The sequence below is a fragment of the Hypomesus transpacificus genome, chromosome 17 (genome assembly GCF_021917145.1).
Source record: "Hypomesus transpacificus isolate Combined female chromosome 17, fHypTra1, whole genome shotgun sequence".
Classification (NCBI taxonomy): domain Eukaryota; kingdom Metazoa; phylum Chordata; class Actinopteri; order Osmeriformes; family Osmeridae; genus Hypomesus; species Hypomesus transpacificus.
In genome coordinates, this window is record NC_061076.1 from 6935382 (window position 1) to 6955685 (window position 20304).

General features: G+C 43.7%; 2 protein-coding genes across 4 annotated transcripts; one reads left to right on the plus strand and one right to left on the minus strand.

Moving 5' to 3' along the window:
• The first annotated feature begins 559 nt into the window (after nt 1-559).
• On the plus strand, nt 560-10729 carry nprl3 (NPR3-like, GATOR1 complex subunit). 3 transcript variants are annotated; one of them, XM_047037485.1, is made up of 14 exons: nt 560-1053; nt 1260-1329; nt 2606-2644; nt 3411-3543; nt 5073-5147; nt 6370-6523; nt 6678-6759; nt 6878-7015; nt 7451-7607; nt 8000-8106; nt 8517-8646; nt 9273-9462; nt 9706-9898; nt 10311-10729. In XM_047037485.1, exons 1-14 carry the CDS (start codon nt 855-857, stop codon nt 10474-10476), a joined length of 1833 nt encoding a protein of 610 aa, XP_046893441.1. In that variant the 5' UTR covers nt 560-854; the 3' UTR covers nt 10477-10729. The 3 variants fall into 3 exon arrangements, with proteins under 3 accessions (XP_046893441.1, XP_046893443.1, XP_046893442.1); XM_047037486.1 differs by having other exon boundaries at nt 562-1053; nt 6681-6759; XM_047037487.1 differs by lacking the exon at nt 2606-2644 and having other exon boundaries at nt 561-1053.
• A 532-nt stretch (nt 10730-11261) lies between these two features.
• Nucleotides 11262-18785, minus strand: mpg (N-methylpurine DNA glycosylase). The gene is made up of 3 exons (XM_047037488.1): nt 13047-18785; nt 12251-12455; nt 11262-11990 (listed from the first exon to the last, which is right to left on the minus strand). Exons 1-3 carry the CDS (start codon nt 13251-13253, stop codon nt 11557-11559), a joined length of 846 nt encoding a protein of 281 aa, XP_046893444.1. The 5' UTR covers nt 13254-18785; the 3' UTR covers nt 11262-11556.
• Nucleotides 18786-20304: the final 1519 nt, after the last annotated feature.

The window sequence follows — 20304 nt, forward strand, 5'->3', positions numbered from 1 at the left end:
AACACACAACACAACGACATTAACAAAAACGAAACATTTATAAAAACGCTACATTTCAAAAAACATCGTTGAACCAATGCTGTTGTGTAGTAGCCTACACTATTTCACTAATTACTTTCAATTGAAACGTATGGCCGCCTCTGTCAGGCACACCACAACGCTCACTTGACATGTCAAGATGACCATGAAGTTGAAAGAAATATGCTGCTCTATCTCTATAATTTATTTACCAGTTTGTGTGGGCCTACTTCAGATACAAGGAGGCTATTATCACTTAATATGTGCGCGTTACTTCTACGCAGAAGGGAGTCAGGTGGCTGTGCGGTTAGGGAATCGGGATTCAGTCAATCAGAAGGTTGCCGGGTCGATTCCCAGCTGTGCCAAATGATGTTGTGTCCTTGTGCATGGTACTTCACCCTACTTGCCTCGGGGAATGTCCCTGTACTTACTGTAAGTCGCTCTGGATAAGAGCGTCTGCTAAATGACTAAATGTAAATGTATATAGAGCGCAAGCTACCCCCAGTGCCATGGCAACTGAACGTCATCGTATCTGAAAAGCTCCGTGGACCACTACTACGCAAACCCGGCGTTTTCAAATGTCTCCTGCTAGGGGAGCGGATTCGAAAAGCTCCGTTTTCATCAACGGGAGGTGCAAACGCAGACATATGTATGCGTTTCTAAATTTACTCGGGCTAGCGTGTACCGGCATAAACATAATAAATAATAATGTATTATGTCTATGTGGACGGGGCCTCATGTACAATCAGAAACGGAACTATAGTTGAAGCCGAAGTTTCTCTGTAGCGATAATAGACGTAACACACAACACAGGCAGTGTTCGACATTTCTATAATATGTACAATCAGTCTTGTTCTGTTGAGGTATTTGCTGATAGAAACTCGATGTACAAACACTCACAAAATAATATTAACAAAAGTGGTGAAAAGACAAGTCCCATCAGCGTTATTCTGGTCAGTTCGGGTAGTCGAGGTAACAAATTGCTATTTCGATACCCATTCCAAAGAGTGGCCGAGTGTCCATCGTCTCTTGCGAGTAAGTAGGCTACAGTACTGTCTAACATTATTATAAGGTAACATGTTACTCAACTTACGAACCAGTGGACACTTGTTTACCAAATCCCGGCTAACATTATTATAACGATATAGCTGTAGCCTACTGAGATAATCAGATCATACTTTGCAATACCACAGCTTTACCGTACTCGTTGTGTTTGAACATGATGGCTTTCTGTCCTCAAGCAAAACAGAGAAGTCCATATGCATTGAACACAACAGGAGATGTTCTTGAGGACCAAGATGGGGATTCAAGGTAATGTTCCGACTTCCGAGTAAAAATGTTCGTTGTCTGTGTACTGTAAGCTAACCAGGCTCATCAATACCGTCTGTTGGCACCCCCTCTTTTACAGTATTTTAGACTACACTAATGCCAAGAAGCAGTGGTATGAATGACTTAAATGTGTTCTGTAAATCAATTCAGAAGCCAGAATATTATATTGTACACCATACTACCACACCATGCCTGTAACATAGATTGGACATTCCACCTTTTCAGATTAATATGAATAGATCCTGTCTTCTTCAGGAACTGAAGAGAGCTTAATTTCAGACAGTATATTACTTGATAGGTGTTCTTCTACCTATCATATTCTGTAAGGCTACTTAGTCCTAGGATGAGTGTATGCACATATCAGTGCTTCAATGTTTTGTTTGTGTGCTTTTAAAATGTTTTGTTTGATTCTTAGTGTGTTGGGGAGTTAGAAAACACTGACTAAGATAAAATAGAAAAAATAGCATACCATCTGGGGCCTGTTCCATAAAGCCTGCTCAAAAGAGATGTGATTAAAGTCCAAAACCTGACTTGAATTAACCTAACAACTCAATCGAGGCTTAAGCGGTTCCATAATGGCCAATTCTAGTTCATGCAATCCGACTAATTTGAGTCAAGTTCAAGTAGTCAAGATATTTGCGGGTGCACCCTATTCTTAAGCAGCCAGAGAGGTAAAATGTGGATCCTATCGATCCACCCTTGCAAAAAGCAATGTCGGATATGGCATCACCCCAGAAGGTCTGTGGTAAATCATTGCTTCCCCGTCAGGTCAATGTTACAGGAACGTGTGGTTGAGCAACAGCACGGTTTAAGCCTGACTTAAACCCATGACCAAGTTAGTTCGGCAGCATACGTTGTCCTAGTAACTGAGCTTGAACAAAATTTAGCAGGCTTTATGGAATTGTATAAACTGGAAATGACTCAGACTAACTGGCATAAACCTGACTTATTCAGTTAACTTGCTTTATGAAACAGGCCTCTGGTCAGGATAGGTGGACATAGGATTACTGATAATAGTCTAATAAGAAATACTGTTCCCAAAGCATCAAAAATGTCAGTTTTACAGACCCATCATTCCAAAATGATGAAAACACTCATTTGCTGAAAAGGCAATATCAATCACTGCTTTCAATTCAATATGAGTTAGTTCGATGTTTGTTTTTGTTTCATGTCCCTCTGTTGTGCATACTGTCCAATTGTCTGCTGCATTTTTTCTTTTGTTTGCTTTTTTCTTTTTATGGCCCCATTCCCATTTCAGAGAACTATCTCCACTAACTGATGAACAGTTGGTAGCAGGGTAAGACCAAACCATTCTAAACCACGTTCCTTTTGTTTAGAAAACACCTGTCTTTATTTACCCCTCCTCTTACTTCCTGTTTTGTGTCTATAGCTTATCCTTTATGTTCGCAATTTTGCATATGCCTCAATCACCTGAATGACTGAATATTCAATGATCCACTCGTCCAGGTATATCCTGCATTTCAACCATCACTTGTTTTGTTCCTGTGAAACCGGAAATACATCTGTTCATTTTGCAGTCTGAAACGGTTGTGTATCAATTGCAATTATAGTATGTGTTCAGTTTCTATCTCTCTAATTCTTATATCTAATTCATAATAATTAGCGTACTTATACTGTATGTACGTAAGCTTACCATGTTTAAGGATACAGTCAGAATATTGCTGCCGCAAACATAAGAAATTAGTTGTCATCCCTTTGTTTTGATGGTAGATCTGGCCTGCTGCATGAGCTATGTAAACCAGCATGAGTACATCACCTCCCCTTTACAAAGCCCTCACCTCTTTTCCAGAGAGGGTCTGTTCTCTGTTTCTACTCTCTGTCAAAGATTTACACAAGCTGCTATCAAACGCTGATCAGTAAAATACCTTGCAGGCCAATCCATCTAAGGCTATGTGTAGACATGTTTAAACCCAAAATAATCAAGATAAAATAAACAATAATTGGATCCCTCTGACTCGTCCTTTGTCTCTCCTCCGCCTCCTTTCCACCTCTACTTGGACTAACTGGCGTTCTCACAAATGTATTTCCTGTGTTTAAATCAGGTTCTCAGACATCATTCTTGCAACCATCCTGGCCACCAAATCTGACATGTGTGGAAAGAAGTTTGAGTTGAAGATAGACAATGTACGTTTCGTTGGGCACCCAACTCTTCTACAGCATCCTCACACCATCCAGGTAAGAAATCACTGAGTACGTTTATTTACTCTGTCCATTTTGTCCATGCGTGCGGTGGAAGAGAAGACTAAATGGCTGTCACTACTTTTGGCTACTACTTTTGGCTGTCACTACTACATCCTACAGGCAAACAAGGATCTTGTTTTTTAGGAATATCCTTTAACACGCTTTGGTATTTAAGCCACTTATCTACGTAAGCGCTGGAAGGCAAGCAACAAACAATTGAATTTTAATAACCAAGGAAATTCACCAATGAAAGCTAGCTTTCCAACTATCACACGCATCCCCTTCCTCCAATGCCAGTGTACTAAACACCTGCTGCTGTACCCTTTTAACAGGGAATGGCTTCCTATAGTAAGCTAATTACTGAAGCTAACCACTGTTAATAGAGGACCAGTGCCGTTAGTACCTTTCTAGTTTCTGTGTTTTCTAGGCAGTATTGATGACCACTCTGCAGGGTTTCCCGCAGCACTTTTCAGTTAAGGCGGCCGCCTAAACAACCCAAGCCTGCCGCCTTAACTTTGTCGTCAAAAGAAGTTGATGTTTTGACATGCCAAATCAATTTTCTAAGTAAAATATAATATGCAGGGCCAGGTGGTGGAGCTAGATTAGGGTGAGTCTGTGACTAATGGTAACTATTTATGGAATTCAAATAGTGTTCCTGAAACCATGAAGCGAATTTGAAACCCTTTGAAGTATTATATTAAAACAACTATTTAAATGTAGTTTGTATGACATGCAGCACTAAATTAATTGTTTTGTCTCTTTACAATCTTTTTTTCCATTTGCTTGCCCTTCAGGGCTTTCACACTTGTCTTGTAGAATATTTATAGTAGTGTATTTACAACTTTGTGCATGTTAAACTGAGAAAGACAGCGAATGTTGAGTAGTCAAGACAAAACTTTTATCGATAAAAAGGGTCTACTACATTATTATAATGTAAAGTGTTGACTCTAATTCCACGTGGTCATCTAATTTAGTTGGAATGAATATCTAAATGAATATCTAATTTAGTTTAGTATGAATATATACTGTATATCAGGGGTGTCAAACCCTGTTCCTAGAACGCTAACGTCCAGTAGGTTTTCGCTCCAGCTCCAATATAGCACACCAGATTCTAATAATTAGTAGGTTGATCTGGTAACTAGTTTCAAATAAGGTTGGCTGGATCAAAAGCCAACAGGCAGGTAGCTGTCCATGAACCGGGTTGGAGATCCTTGTTGTATATTATATAAAAGTCCCCCAGCATTATGGCTGTGTTCTTAGATGCAATCAACTTGTATTCATTTATGTAAATATGATCCTCAATGTTTCTTTGGTCCTTTGGAAATCGAAATATAAATAGACTTAGTCCTTGGGATTCATGTATTTTGTAATTGTATTTGAATGATTATTCATATTACAGACCCTCATGATCATATCATGTGACCACCGTTTGTTGAAATGATTGTCACTTGAGACATACATGTGACCATACTTTTATGATTCAATGACATGTATGCTAAACATTTTGTATATATTTGTTACAGGTGTCCAAAACAGATCCATCACCCAAGAGGGAGACGCCGACGATGATCCTGTTCAGTGTTGTCTTTGCTTTGAGGGTATACAAGTTCAGTGTTGTGTTTGCTTTGAGGGTATACAAGTTCAGTGTGGTGTTTACTTTGAGGGTATACGAGTTCAGTGTGGTGTTTACTTTGAGGGTATACAAGTTCAGTGTGGTGTTTGCTTTGAGGGTATACAAGTTCAGTGTGGTGTTTGCTTTGAGGGTATACAAGTTCAGTGTGGTGTTTGCTTTCAGGGTATACAAGTTCAGTGTGGTGTTTGCTTTGAGGGTATACAAGTTCAGTGTGGTGTTTGCTTTGAGGGTATACAAGTTCAGTGTGGTGTTTGCTTTGAGGGTATACAAGTTCAGTGTGGTGTTTGCTTTGAGGGTATACGAGTTCTATGACGCCTAAATGATATTTCAGGGTGTCTTCTCTCTGAAATGCAATCTTTTTGTTATTTCAAATCGATAAATAGCTATGTACAGTATTTGACTAGGTTCTGGGATATGGGCAATACTATTCTGCATGCAGTTTGATAGGGACTTGGATGAGCTGTGTTGGGTTGAGACAAGGTCAGGACTGTGTTCTTAGGAAGGGTGGGGTGTATATGTGTGATAACTTTCCGGAATGACAAGAATGTTATCACCCACATGAATTCCAGAAAGGCACAGAAAGAGGGTGGGGGGTGTAATCAGGGGTTCCAGGATGGCATAATCCTGCCCTGATCATCTGGGGCTGGATGACTCAGCTTGGTTGACTGCTGACTCACTGTGTCCTCCAACAGCTGAGATGGGTGTAATAGTGCACAGCGTTACGTTCCAACCACCTTATTACTGACATTATTCAGTCAATATGCTTAGCTCTCTTGACAAAATAGAGAGTTTGAACCCTCCCATTCCAAAACTTGTTCTACATTACACAACGTGTAATATTAGTTAGAAAACATTTGTAACTAATATTGAATGCATTTTGTTAGGCTATCGTAGTAATTTTGATAGACTATAGTAGGGAGTACGTCTCAAGGGATAGAAAGAGCATGGGGGACTGAATAATTTATCGATTTCGAAGTGAGTGTTGTATATTTGGGGTTTCTCGGTATATACGGTATATGTGTCATACCAGTGCACTGATCATAATTTGGCTGCTCACGAGTCGAATACTGATGAATGATCAAGTGTAAGCACTACGCCGTTATTTTCGATCGAACGAGCCCAAGTGACAGTCGACTTCCATCCCTACTGTGTCTGCACCTCCCTAACTCGTCTTGGCACCCCCCCAGGCCAATGCAGACCCCTCCGTCATCAGCTGCATGCACAACCTATCCCGGCGCATCGCCATCGCCCTGCAGCATGAGGAGAGGCGCTGCCAGTACCTCACCAGAGAGGCCAAGCTCATGTTGGCAGTTCAGGATGAGGTCACCACCCTGACAGAAAGTGAGTATCCCACCCTGTCATGTACACAACCACACCTCATCCTAGTCGAGCCATCCGGCCCTCACGACTCTTGACTGCGTGCCGCAACAATCCCTGTGAGGTGGTGTGCTCAATGGCAGGTTTGTGATGGTGTTTTCTGGGTTTGTCATGTTAGCAGATGGCAGCCCCCAGTCCCCATTCAGACAAATCCTTCCCAAATGCAAACTTGCCAGGGACCTGAAAGAGGCATACGATAGGTCTGTAACAACACACCACGCATCATCACAGCACATTCCCTTGCTCCTCAGTGCCCTTCTTGCTTAATGGAAGCTCTTACGTTACACAGCTGGACCCGTGTCTCTGCTTGGTTTGCAGCCTTTGCACAACTGGGGTGGTTCGAGTTCACATCAACAACTGGCTGGAGGTGAGCTTCTGTCTGCCCCACAAGATCCACAGGGTGGGGGGCAACCACATTCCCCTTGAGGCACTGGAGCGCAGCCTGAAGGCCATAAGGTGTGTGTATGATGGTTTTTGTCTGTGGGAGGGAGGCTTGTCGTTTGGGTGTATAGCTGGATTACTCTCTTGATCCACCGGCCACCTCTTAACGCTGTTGAAGGTCTTACTGTGGGTTCTCGTGGTCTGCAGGTTGATGTGATATGTACAGTGGCTGTGCTGTGATACAGGGCCACCTAGTGGTGTCCCCCCCAAAAAACACCATCCAACATATGTCTCGTAATTGCAAATTCCCTGCTCTCTTCAATGATATTGCACATGTTCTGTGCAATAACAGGTTGAAAATATATGCGATGATGTTACTAGTCGAATGTCATTTCGTCAGTGTGTTGTCGGATGACCCACACACCGTAGTCACTTATTGCCGCCAGATATTAAATAATAGATTCTCTCTCTCTCTCATAGAGAAAGGCAATGACTTGTGTTGTTCCGCAGGCCCTACCATGCTCTTCTGCTACTGGACAGTGAGAAGGCCTTGCTGGCCCAGCTTCCTCTGGACTGCTCCCCTGCCCTGGTGCGCCTCATCAAGACCTGCTCTGCAGTCAAGAACCTCCAGCAGCTGGCCCAGGACGCAGATCTGGCCCTACTACAGGTCCAGTGACGCTAGCATCCAACTTCAGTCACGCTAACACTAACGCTGCGGTCACGTCACTTAGTCTCATTTCGAGAACTGTATGTCATGAACAGTAACACATGCGTTACAACATGTTATTTGGGTCGAGTTACCATGTAGAATAGGTGCGAGCAGTTTGCCACCGACTTAAATCAACATTCGCATCAATGCAAACAATGATGTGGGCATTTAATGTCTCAATGCGGAAAAGCATATAAAACAGAGTGGTACTAAATGATGCACAACTGATGGCATACTGCCATTTACTGGTCTTGAGGCACTTAACAGTAAGCACATAAGGAGCTGTCCTTTTTGTTTGCTGAACTGAAGTCAGCTAAACTGAAGAATCACCTTGCTATTTTTCCGTGCAGATCTTTCAGATTGCAGCTCACCTGGTATACTGGGGCAAGGCCATCATTGTCTACCCTCTCTGTGAGAACAACGTCTACATGCTGTCCCCACACGCCAACATCAGCCTGTGAGTCTTGTCCCATCGTCCTTCCTCCTTCCACCCCACCCTCTCTCTCTCTCCCTCTCTCTCTATCTCTCTCTCTCTCTCTCTCTCTCTCTGTCCCTCCCTCCCTCCCTCGCTCTTCCATTCTGCTCCATTTCTGCTTGCAGCGTTACCATGCCTCATCACCCAGGGAGAGCTCAAGGATGACAGGAGCCCAACCAACGAGGGATATACCGTACTAGACAGCCTGTCTGTTTGGAAATCACATCATAGCTGTCAGGAAGATTACTCGTAATGATAAATGATATTATCCAGATCGTGCGTCTGGTAAACCCAATATAGTTTGAATGAAGCTGGCAAAAATGCTGCGTACGAATTGTGTGGAGCAAACTTGAAGTGCAGGTCTTTATTATGGCGAATATCCTCTCTCATAGGTACTCGCTGTTGGCTGAGCAGTTTGCCCAGCAGTTTCCAGGTCACGAGCTGCCCTCTATGTTGGCCAAATTCTCCCTGCCTGTTTCCCTGGCAGAGTTTAGAAACCCACTGGATGCTCCTGTGCAGGAGGTAAGTGTCCAAAAGAATGCTATATAAAACTGAAACGTATGGTTATTTACGTCAGAAGTGAAGTGAGGGGGTCTGAGAGGCAGATACAGAGATGTTCCTGCTCCGCCCTGGTCGGACATTGCCTAAGTGTAGGTCATCAATTATATAAAGCAGTCAGTCACATCGGCTTCATCCTTTAAAATGTCCATTATTTATGAAAGCAAGATCAGAACACAGGCTACATTATGGCCCTATTTTGGGTTCAGGTGGAACTCTCCGGAGGCTGGAAACATACCAAAACTGCCTGTGGTCAAAAGGATGAGCTGAGTTCCACAACATATTTTTCACTGGCCCTGTCTTTCTGTAAGGATGCCTGTGACCTGGTTTGCTCTCCCCTGCCCTGCCCTGCCCTCTCCCCTGCCCTACCCTGCCCTGCTCTCCCCCCTGCCCTGCCCTACTCTCCCCCCTGCCCTGCCCTATTCTCCCCCCTGCCCTGCTCTGCTCTCCCCCCTGCCCTGCCCTGCTCTCCCCCCTGCCCTGCCCTGCTCTCTCCCCTGCCCTGCTCTCCCCCCTGCCCTGCCCTGCTCTCCCCCCTGCCCTGCCCTGCTCTCCCCCCTGCCCTACTCTCCCCTGCCCTGTGTGTCCAGGCCCAGCTCATCCAGATGGTGGTGTGGATGCTACAGCACCGCCTGCTCATCCAGCTGCACACCTACGCGTGCCTACTGGTGCCTCCCGGTGAGGAGGAGCCGGGACTGCGGGAGGAGGAGTTCCCCCTGACGGCCAGGGTGGGGGGCCGCAGCCTCAGCACTCCCAGTGCCCTCAGCTTCGGATCCCCAAGTAAGTTCCCCCCCTCGTCCAGCTGCTACACCCACGAGCTTCGAATCTCCAAGTAAGTCCCCCCCCCCCCCTCGTCCAGCTGCTACACCCACGGTGGTCAGTGAGCCTCTGAGCTCTGTGCCAGGCTGCGTCAGTGTAGTGGCAGCCCGAGGGAAACTTTTATCTCCGATTCGCCGCCGCTAATCATCGACTCCGTCCCGGGTTCCTCGTCCCGGTTGATCATCAGCTGTCTCCTGTCTGTAGCCAGCAGCGACGACATGACCCTGACCAGCCCCAGCATGGAGAACTCGAGTGCTGAGCTGATGCCTGGTGGAGACTCTCCCCTCAACAAGAGGATGACGGAGACCTTGCTGGCCAGCCTGACGGAACAAGAGCGCCAAGTCATCCTCAGCATCCCTGCCGCCCAGAACCCGGAGGACCTGCGCATGTTCGCCAGGTAAGCCCCTCTGATCCTTGGCGCTGATGGGAACCCTATGGGTTTGGGACAATGATGGTGTGTGTGCTAGAGCTCAGATTCTCTCTCTGTCGCCCTCTGCTGTGTGTCAGCCAGCCTAACAGATGGACCAAGTCTAGAAAAGAGAGGAAACATAAATCAGTTTGCTTTGTGTTTTGGGGAATTAAGATGTTTTTTGACTGAAAAGCAAAGGGGTTAACTGAATTTTTTTTCATGAGGAAGTGGAAGCAGTTATTCAGTTATGTGCTGCAAAGTAAACTGTACGGTATTCACTCATTTACAGTCCTGCCTCGTGGTAGGTTTGCTTAGTTCATGGTTGTGGGAGAACCTGATTAACTTCCTCCTCTGTGCTGGTTGGACTACAACCCCCTCCCCTCCTCCCTCCCCCCTCCAGGCTGCTGCACTACTTCCGAGGCCACCACCACCTGGAGGAGATCATGTACAACGAGAACATGAGGCGCTCGCACCTCAAGACGCTCTTCGATAAGTTCCGCAGCGTGCTGGTGGTCACCAACCATGAGGACCCAGTCATCTCCCTCTTCCAGTCACCTCTTGAATAGGGAGTCTAGGAGGAGACACCGTCTCGGTTACCCTGCTCCTGAGCACGTGAACAATTTGACAATGACGCTGCTTTGACTGACTGTTAGTTTTTTCATTATCACTGGGAGGGTGATTGTGTATGTATGCGATTGTACAGAAAAATCATCTACCGCTCTTTAAGATAACTGATTGTGCTTGCCTGTGTTAGCAAATGCTCTGTATTTTTTTTCTTGCTATTTGAGATCTCTTTGTGTTGTTATTAAATTATTACAGAAATCTGCTGTGCTGATACCAAGGAACTGTCTAGGTTGACGACTGTGCATGATGAACCTTTCCAATTACTGAGGTTGGTTCACTCTCGTCAGTTGTAGTAAACACAGCAGAGGTGGGCACATGCTGTAACGATCATTCCAGACCACAGGCTGCCCTGAATAGCCCCCCTTCCTCCCCCTCCTGAGTCTCTGGAGTGCCAGAGAAAAACTAAGAATGAAAAGATGCCAAACATCAGACAAGCTGTTTTTGCTTTGAGAGGAGGGGAACATTCTAAACATCTGTGAAATTGATAAGAGGATTTGGGAGTTTTGAAGTGAAGGACATTCGTTCCAGTGCATGCTTCAAGGTAAAGAATGTGAATTGTCGGTTGGCCATTTAGTTAGTTCAGTTGGATTGATTGCAAGGATTATGGATCAAGGAAAAGAACACAGTACAGTTTTATACCCCCAATTTTTTTTGAACCATGTAAAGAAAGGTGCAACAAATGACTACATTTATAGATTCTAATCTGTGGGGTTGAGACAGAAAATAATGGAAACCATGAAAATGGAACCATAGCAAGGATTTCTGCATAGTTAATGTTTCATTTAGCACATCTTGAATTGTGGTATTTGCTTATCAAAACATCTGGTTATGGGTGTACCTTGGTTCTATTCCATCACTGAGTATTGTGGAAAATTGATAAACATGCCCATGTGTTGAATAAGTGAAAAACAAATCGGAGTTAAGAAAAAAACAACTAAATGCTGTCAGTTGTATGCTCACACAGTGTAGCAGAAGCATGGGCCTTAATTCAAGACAATCTCACGTCCACACGTTTGACAGTTTCAGTTCTGTCCTGTGTCAGCGTTGCATTCCTCCACTGACGGAACCAGGTCATGAGCAGCGCTGCAGACCACAGCCATCCTCTCGGCCTGTCGGTCCACCACGCTCACACATGGGTGTCCTCGCAGATAGAAGCGCAGGGGTTTGGTGGCCCACTCTCCATGGGACTCTATGCCAATGCGGGATGCTGTCACCACGTCCAGGGGCCCTGCCTGGGAGGTCCTCTCCAGCCACACGTCTGGGTCAGAGGCCAGGTCTCTGCGGTCAAAGCAGCGGGGTATGTCCAGAGCTTGGCACAGTTTGGAGGGCCCGTTGCAAAGCTCTTTGTCCTTGAGAGGTCGCGCTCCTTCCTTCCGTCTGGCCACTCGCAGCTGCCTCATGAAGGGCATGCCCTGAAGGGGTTCCAGAGAGCGTAGTAGAACTGCAGCCCCCTCCCCTGCAACAACAAAACAATGCACAACCAGTCAGCAGGCTCCACTCTGTCTCCTTCCTCTTGCCCTTTCCTTAATGTTGACTGAAAAAACAACAGCATTTAGGCTAGGCCTCATATAGTCCATTAATGAGAAACATTTCAGTCTTTAACGAGGTGGTTTTCCAACAGATAAGACTTCATTTTCTATGTAACATCATTACAACTGCTTCATGCGGTTTTATGAGGTGGGGTTTTTAAGACCACCTTTAGTACAGTACTCTTACCTTGACTGGATACATTCATACAGAGATAAATGCCATAGATTGAATACACATAGATTGTGCCCGGCTTCATAAACATTGCCGTGTTTCTCTCTGTGCGCTTCCCCCCAGCTGAGTGAGACGCTTTGTCCTCCCCTCCAAGGTAGGCCTCAGTCTCCACCACCATGCCTCTCAGCTCAGTACCGTCTGCACATCGGCGCACCAATACCTGGCACCAAGACAACAGTTAACTACTGGTGTTACACTATCCTCAACCATTTAAAATGTATGAGTGTATTGGGGATGGGGGGGATACAAAGCGACATGGGAGGGGTTCTTATAAACCCGGAAGACGGCGTAGGTGTGCAGATTAGGTAACCACAGAAGGGAAAGCTGCATTTAATAGATTGTTGTTGCTTGCTTACTTTAGTAGGTAAAATCAGTGATGTAGAGAACATTATATGAACTGTAGAGAAGCATGAAGACCACAGCCTGTATACCCTGTCTGTATGCAGCCTGACAGAATATGGGCTGCAGACTTGATTACAGGCTTCAGGAAAGTGGTCCAGGTATGCATTATTATATAGGTTTATGAGCTAGGAAACAATGACTATGTCTACTAATGTTTCCGACAAAAGCAGGAAGTAGCTCAGTGGAAAAGCATTTGACTGCTGATCAAGATACCCAAAGATCCAAAAAGGGGCCCTGTACGTTGCTTTGATCAAAGCGTTTGCGAAATAGATCAACCTTAAGCACCAGCACCCCTGGTCGGTACTACAATGAATGACGTGGGTACAATACGTTAGTCAAAAGACTGTACCTTGCCGAGAAAGTCTTTAGCCAAACAAACACATGGCTGGTTGAAAAAGTCTTCTCCAAGTCTGCAGGGATCCCCTTCATTGTGAAAATAAGGACTAACATCCTTCACGTGGACATCGCCACTCTCACAATGGGGCACTGGCCTTACTCGTTTTGTTTGATCTGCTGACTCTAGTGCTGAAGGCAATTTTCTCTTTCGTGCTGACATAGTTCTGCATACGAAAGGGAATCCACTTCGCCTGTGTTCTGCTCCAGGCTAGCTAGCTAGCTAAAAACATTAACTCCCGTCTGAGCTGGTTTTCGAACTTCAGCCTGTGCAACGATCAACAGATTAGGTGCTATACGATCAAGTGTTATTTATTTATTTTACGTTTGGGTTTACAATAGTTAATGAATAGAATCGGCGTTTGACATTGGCCTCCAAATCAGCTAGCTCATCTTAAAGGCACAGTATAGTAATGTGTTACAGGGTTAGTGTACCCATATCCACAGTATTTTTTTGTATACTTTTTTGAAGTAATGCGATCGATAGGCCAACAGTATGATTTGACAGTATGATTATAATTTGATATTAGTAAATTGTGGGAAAAGACAGATAATCGTCAGGTGCATTACATTTCCTTGGTTGTAGATTTGCATTATGTTGCTAGTCGCATAATTGTTACATTTGAACAAGAACTAATCTGAGCATGTTACTGTACCAACCTGCGTTTCCTAATTTCTTCCCCATTTTTTGAGTCACCAGCCGCCACTGCCTAAACATTACTAAAACCCTATTATGTTCCACTGACTTGGTATGATCAATAACAGATGGGCTGACATAATCCTGCCAATCAATAATGGTTTCTAAACAGCTGCTGTCACACCATATTTTAATTGTAGTCTTTTGCATACATTAACATTGGTATAATGTGGAGATGGTAGTGAAAGTATGATACATTTAAGTATTTTGCACATGCTAAGCTTTGAAACATGGACTTGATTAAATAGGTGACACAGCCTATTTTCATTTAGCAAAGCTTTGTCTGTGTTAGCTTTGATAATTTAGAGACTATTGTCACAGGCAAAGGTAACTCAGTGGTATTGGAGTCACAGTGACATCAGATTAGATCAGTTTCCTGTTGTTTATTAATAGTTTGTCTTGGCCTTGTTTGAATAAGAACATATCTGTTGTTTTGAACTGATTAGGGATGACCTTGCTCTGAGAATTTTCTCAACATCGCTTTCATAAGCATTCATATGCAGTTCCTGTTTCACACATTTGGATCATGTAGCCTATTCAAGTAGCATAAGATATTTGAGTAATTAAAGATGCATTATCACATGGGATTGAAATAAGCAAATTAATTTCGTTATGTTATTGGTAGGCTATATGTTCTCTTTTCCTTATCCTGCCTTATCATTTCTCTCAGCTTCGTTAAGAAAACAGTCTTCTCTAATAAGTGGTTATAAATAGTGCATAAGTCCTTGTGTTTGCCCATGCCCAGGAAGTGGCATCCGCCAACTTGTCCTGGGGGGCAGTGATGACCCATGTGCCAGCCTGGCTGAGTAACAGAATGGGACATGTTCGTGCTTTATAGCACACAGTGGGGATAGCAGTCTGTTGACTGATTGATCGAATTTATTGGACATCTTACAAATACATAAACAGTCAGCTCGACAGTACACACAATACAATATTATTCCTGTGGTGGACCTTGTATATGCACATAGTAGTGTGATGGGCATACCAAATATTTCACAAAATTTGAATCAATAAAAACATTATTTATTTAAATTGACCTTTCCTATAGGCATACTCTTTTGTATTTTAATTTTATAATAATCTTTCCCTGAATGGACTTGGGGAATGGAAAAAGTATTATTCCACTAAGTAGGCCCAACTACAGGGAACAAAGAAGTACTTTTGTATGAGGTACTCTCTTCCATAAAATGCATTCCCGATATCCTAGTACCGGTGCCATGTGTATGTACAAGTACTTCCGTATACGAAATATTTGGCCTCTTAAAAATAAAAGAATGCAAATGTCCTTATATTATTAGCTGCCTTGTGGGCTATTTTTTGGTATACAAGTACACTTGATTTTTTAGGTTATAAGTAAGAGCTTTATTTTAAAATGAATGGAATAGGAAAAGCATGGCGGACATTAAAAACATCAACTTATAAACGCTATGACACAGGGACACTCAACTGTCTTTTTTCCTCTGGAAATGTACTTGCAGGCTTGATTAGCTGGGGTCCGGGCTCCATGTTGGCCAGCTTGACAGTATGATCGTTGGTGGCTCTGATGGAGTTGACAGATTTTAGTTTCTAACTTGGCCTCTCATGACTCTGCCTCGCACAGCCTTTCCCTTCTGTACGGTTCTGCCATCAGAGTCAGACAGACGTGTTTCCAGACGCCAGACCTACCGCCTTCTGCTCCCCAGAGACTATCCCCTCAGAGGGGAGGCTCTGAACCTACAGGAACAGAGGGGAACATGTTGCAAGCCATGTCCCAGGGTCCAATGGCTGTCTCCTCTGAAGCTTCTCCAAAGCAGCTTTTCATGCACCGACAAGGGACTTTGAAGTGGTTGCAGTCTGTTACCAAGCAACAACCTACCAAGTCCAGACTAAAGTACATTGAAGACATCCCTTAGCTGTCACCTCATAGAAAACAACTCTGTTTTCTAAATCATCAGTCAACTGTCAGACCTGTCCTCTCCTGTGAGACCCGGTCTGATGTGTTCCAATGGACTGAATGAACATGTCGTAGCCTTACATACGGACTGTCCATTTAGGAACCAAACCTTTTATACTGCTTTAGTATCTGACCTGAAAATACATCAATCTATAGAAAAGTGTGACAGAATGACCGAATCAACATTCAAAAGATGAGAGCTGCACTCTTGCTGTATTCTCTGGAGGAGAGCCAGTGAGGGCACCATGGGGGGTGGGGGTCGTGTGTGTGAACATAGCAGAAATAGGTGAAGGGCACTCATGAGTTGGCCAGTGGGTAAACGGAGATGCTTCAGTAACTTAAGAATGGCATAAACATTCCCAGATCTAATATTTGCATGGCTCATTTTTATGATGTCATGGCAGCTGTCCTGTAGTAACTTTTATCACTTGCTCTTGCGTGACCAAATTACATAACAATCTAGAATTAGGCCACACAGTTCGGAATCAAATTGGTTTTGTGTTACAAACTATCCTCTTCTCACACATAGGTAGACTTTGCCATACTATCTCATTTATATAATAGTATTTTAATCAAGAAGTGGTCCTTATAGTGTTGCTTTCTTTTCATAAAGGTGAAACCAGGTGATCCATAGTTTCTGTCAGTGACTGGGTCCTGGCTGTCTGGTAATTATTTGAATAGCCAATGAGATGGTTGGATGACTCATTTAGCGTCTGACATCTATGTGATAGACAGGTTGAAGCTATTGTTGCCAGGCTTTGGCTTATGCTCCCTGTGTCTGTCAGAAGTGCTGGTGATGTCTGGGTCCAGCTGCTTTCAGAGCGACTGAGCCTGGCTGTACTGTTGTGTTCTGGCCTCTTTTTTATCTCTGGCAGATGCAGCAATGACAATGCTTCTCTGCAAATGTGCCAAGGACTCATTTGTAACACAGACGAATGTTCCCCATACCACAACCGGAATGCTTTAGAAGCACAGACTTTAGAAAACATCTTTGAACACCATGACTCACAGAAGCCTAATTAAAGTGGTGGGACTTTGATTTGCTGTTGAAACGCTCCGTCTGGAATCTGAACACCTTCATATCTTGCAGAGCAGTGCAAATTAGGTGTTTGTATAATGATTTACAAACCGCTGTTCTGCTTTGTCATTTACACACACACACATTATTGTGTTTATTGTTCATGCCCGAACAGGAACAAGAATCCATCACACCTTGAGAGAGCTTTTGGGGTTAACCTATTTATTGTAATTAGGAGTATCAGAATTACTGGTTTGAAAAGGTTTCCAAGGCAGTATTTGGAGAAAATACCTCATTAACACGACTTCCACATGGTGTGATATGTAATGATTTATGTACTAAATGTTTAAACAGACAGGTGGCATCCTGCTCATATGTCAACATAGCACCTGCTAATCTATCTTAGCATCCAACACACATTATTTTCAATGTGCCCTTTTAATGCCAAGTCATCTTACATACTACATTACATACACAGTGCTTCTATCTCCCTCTGGTAGCTGGACCCAACATTTGCTTGAATGTGTTTGTGTCAATGCAATAACATTAGCAATTAATTAAGTTAATTAAACAAATGGGAAAGGAATCTGAAGATCGAAATCGATATCAATAGTTTGCCTTTGATGAAGGAAAATAAGCACTCACGAGCATAAATAAAAAAAATATTTAAAATGTTTTCAGGGAATAAAGACCAATATTATTTTCATGCCATGCAATACCAAGAGTATAATATTGCATCTTCTGTTTGCCCAACTGAACTTCAGCTATATTTAACTGACATCTTTGTCAGCTGACAAACAGATACTCGCTTTGTGTCTGATGCTCCACAGCCTTTGACTTCTGCAATCTGTTCCTCTTTCCTTTCTTCTCTCAGCCCCTTCAGCTCACTCTCTATTTTATACTTCAGAATGCAGCCTAAAATGCTTTCTCATTAGCTTTGAATGTCTTTTATTATTGGTTAGTCCCGCTTTCTATGAATCCATCAGAGTTGATATCTTTATTGGTGGTTTCTCCATTGGTGAGGAGAAAGGTCAAGGTCAACTGAGGTCATGTGGTCATGTGACATTAGAGGAGCCATACAGCATGCCTCTGGATGGCAGAGTATAATCTCCATCTGCTTTCTCTCTAAACTGTTTGATGGGATTCATTTTTAATGGATGATCATAAATGTTTTACGTGACTCCTTTCTTGTTTGGAGGCCAAGTGGCAGGTGCACTGCAGGTGGGCTGGCTCCTTGTCATGAGACAGAGGCAGGATTATTCTATATCCACCGGGACTGACTTCACAGGCCCCTGCCTCCACTTCGCTGTCAGAGACACAGATGGGGAGAAACAGCTGTCCAACCTGTTCATAGGGCTTTAGCAAAAACATCAGGTTCTAAATAAAGTAGTTGAACCAATGTTAAAATGTTGAATACATGCACCCACAAATTAGTAGACTGTAAAATGGTAACAAGAGGGGTTCAAAAGTAATAATAGTGGAAATATTTGAAATAGTAGCTGAAACTTCAGCAGTGATCTACCAACAGATGTTGGCCTAGTAACAGCTGAAGGCATTCTTTTTTGTTTTCTTGTGTCTCCTCCCTCCTAACCCCTTTGAGTCATGGTGTACCCTGATAACAGCTTCCTTGTCTAAAGTCACACCTGCAGCCATTAAGCCAGCCAGGGAGAGAGAAGGAGAAAAGGGAGACAAGGCTGTCTACAGTCTGTAGTTGGTCTTATCATCCAGGGAAAAGAGGTCTACTCACCAAACACACACTGTGACCCCCACAACCAAAAATGTTTCTCAATAAGTTACTTTGCAGCCTTCCTCTTGGGGTTAGCTGTCTGCACATTATGGATATGGCTTACCTACCTCCTGTTTTGTTGCTGATACAAAAGTAACATGTCCTAATTCATGAAATCGTGAAACGATCTTTATGTCTTTCCCTTCACATATTTCTGTGTTTACTGTACTGAAAGTAAAATAATTATTTGCACACTCACGTAGTTATTGTGAATGTCTTATGTGAAACGTGTGAATGTTTTTCTAATCACCTGTTAAAACATCTTCCCATGCTCAGAACTGTTGTCATGGTGTTACATTCCCTATGCATTCCTATTTGTAAAGCTTAGATCGAAATATCCGTTTGATTTCTAGGCCCTAATGAAATCTCAATGCAGAGTGCACCTTTATAGAGTCAGACCTTCTCACAGAGGCTAGAGTCCTGTCTACCGTTTGAATGAGAATCCTTTCAACCCAAGCATAAACATCATTCTCACTGAGCTTAACCCAGAAATTATGCACCCCTTCACTCCGCCCAACCCCCACCACCTCCCTAGTTGGCTGACAGAAGAGGAAGCAGTTTATGGGCCATGTTAAGGTGCTCCTTTAGTCAAACATGGCCCTTGCGCTCAACCCTTTTATCTGTGTCTGATTGATGGGGCTTCAGGGGAGCTTGAGTCCTCTTACAGGTCTGGCGTCGCAGCTTAGGCCTAATCGTTGCTTTCGCCCTGACTTCACCCCTCCTTCTTCCTCCCTCTTCAAACCAGAGGGAGACCTCACCGTTAATTACTACTGCTTCATGCTCATGGTATATCAATCAAAAACTCCCTGTAGACATCTCAACATTACATGTCTTTAGTAAATACCTGACACTGTTCTCATTGCAGTTCTTGGGAAGTTTGTTCCACAAAAAAATGTATACTCTACTACAGATTTTACACAGTTTTAAGCCCACTCGACTCCTACCATCTGTGTCCTACAGTCAAGCCTGAGGACCAGTGAGTCACTGTTGTACAATGGAGGTAACGCTAGCAATCTGTTGCTAGTCATGAATAACTGTTGCCTTCAGCCAGTGGTACTGTAGCTTCAGCTGTGGATCTAAACCAATACACATCTCACATTGCCTCCCTCCCTCAGATGTTATAATGGTTGGGTAACACAACAAACATAAACTGCGTTACCCTGCTATTTCCGTTGCACTGCCAGTTGACTCTACTCACTGTTTAGGAAAAAACCCACAAGCACATGGCATGAACATTTACATTTTACGGGCCCTGGCTGCCAGAAATGTACTTGGACGTAGACATGTAGCCATGAGGGAGGACACTGCAGCCCAGAGCCCTGCTTGAAGAAGATCCTGGGACTGTGGTGCCCAGCAGTCTCATCTACAGATGTCTGCCTAGACTGTGGCCCTGTCATCACCTCTGAAAGCCCCTGCCCTTCAGCATCCAAGTCTCCCCACTCTGGAGCTCCCAGGTGGATATGGGCTTTCACTGAAAACATGATGGAAAGAACCGGAATGGTCTATTCATTAGAAGGAGCATTTTATTCTCTGAGGCGTACTTATCCGTAGACTACTATTCTTAGACAAAACAGCATGGACGAAAACAGAGTGTACTTTGCATATTAATTTGTTAACTTGACTGTCTGCGCATGACAGAAGGATTGACATGTGTGAAATCATTTCAAATATACTATACTATAGGATCAAATTGAAAATGAGGTTACTATACTGTGCTTCATACCTAGATACTGTAACATAGCAACCTCTTTTGACAGACACACTTGATAATGGCCCT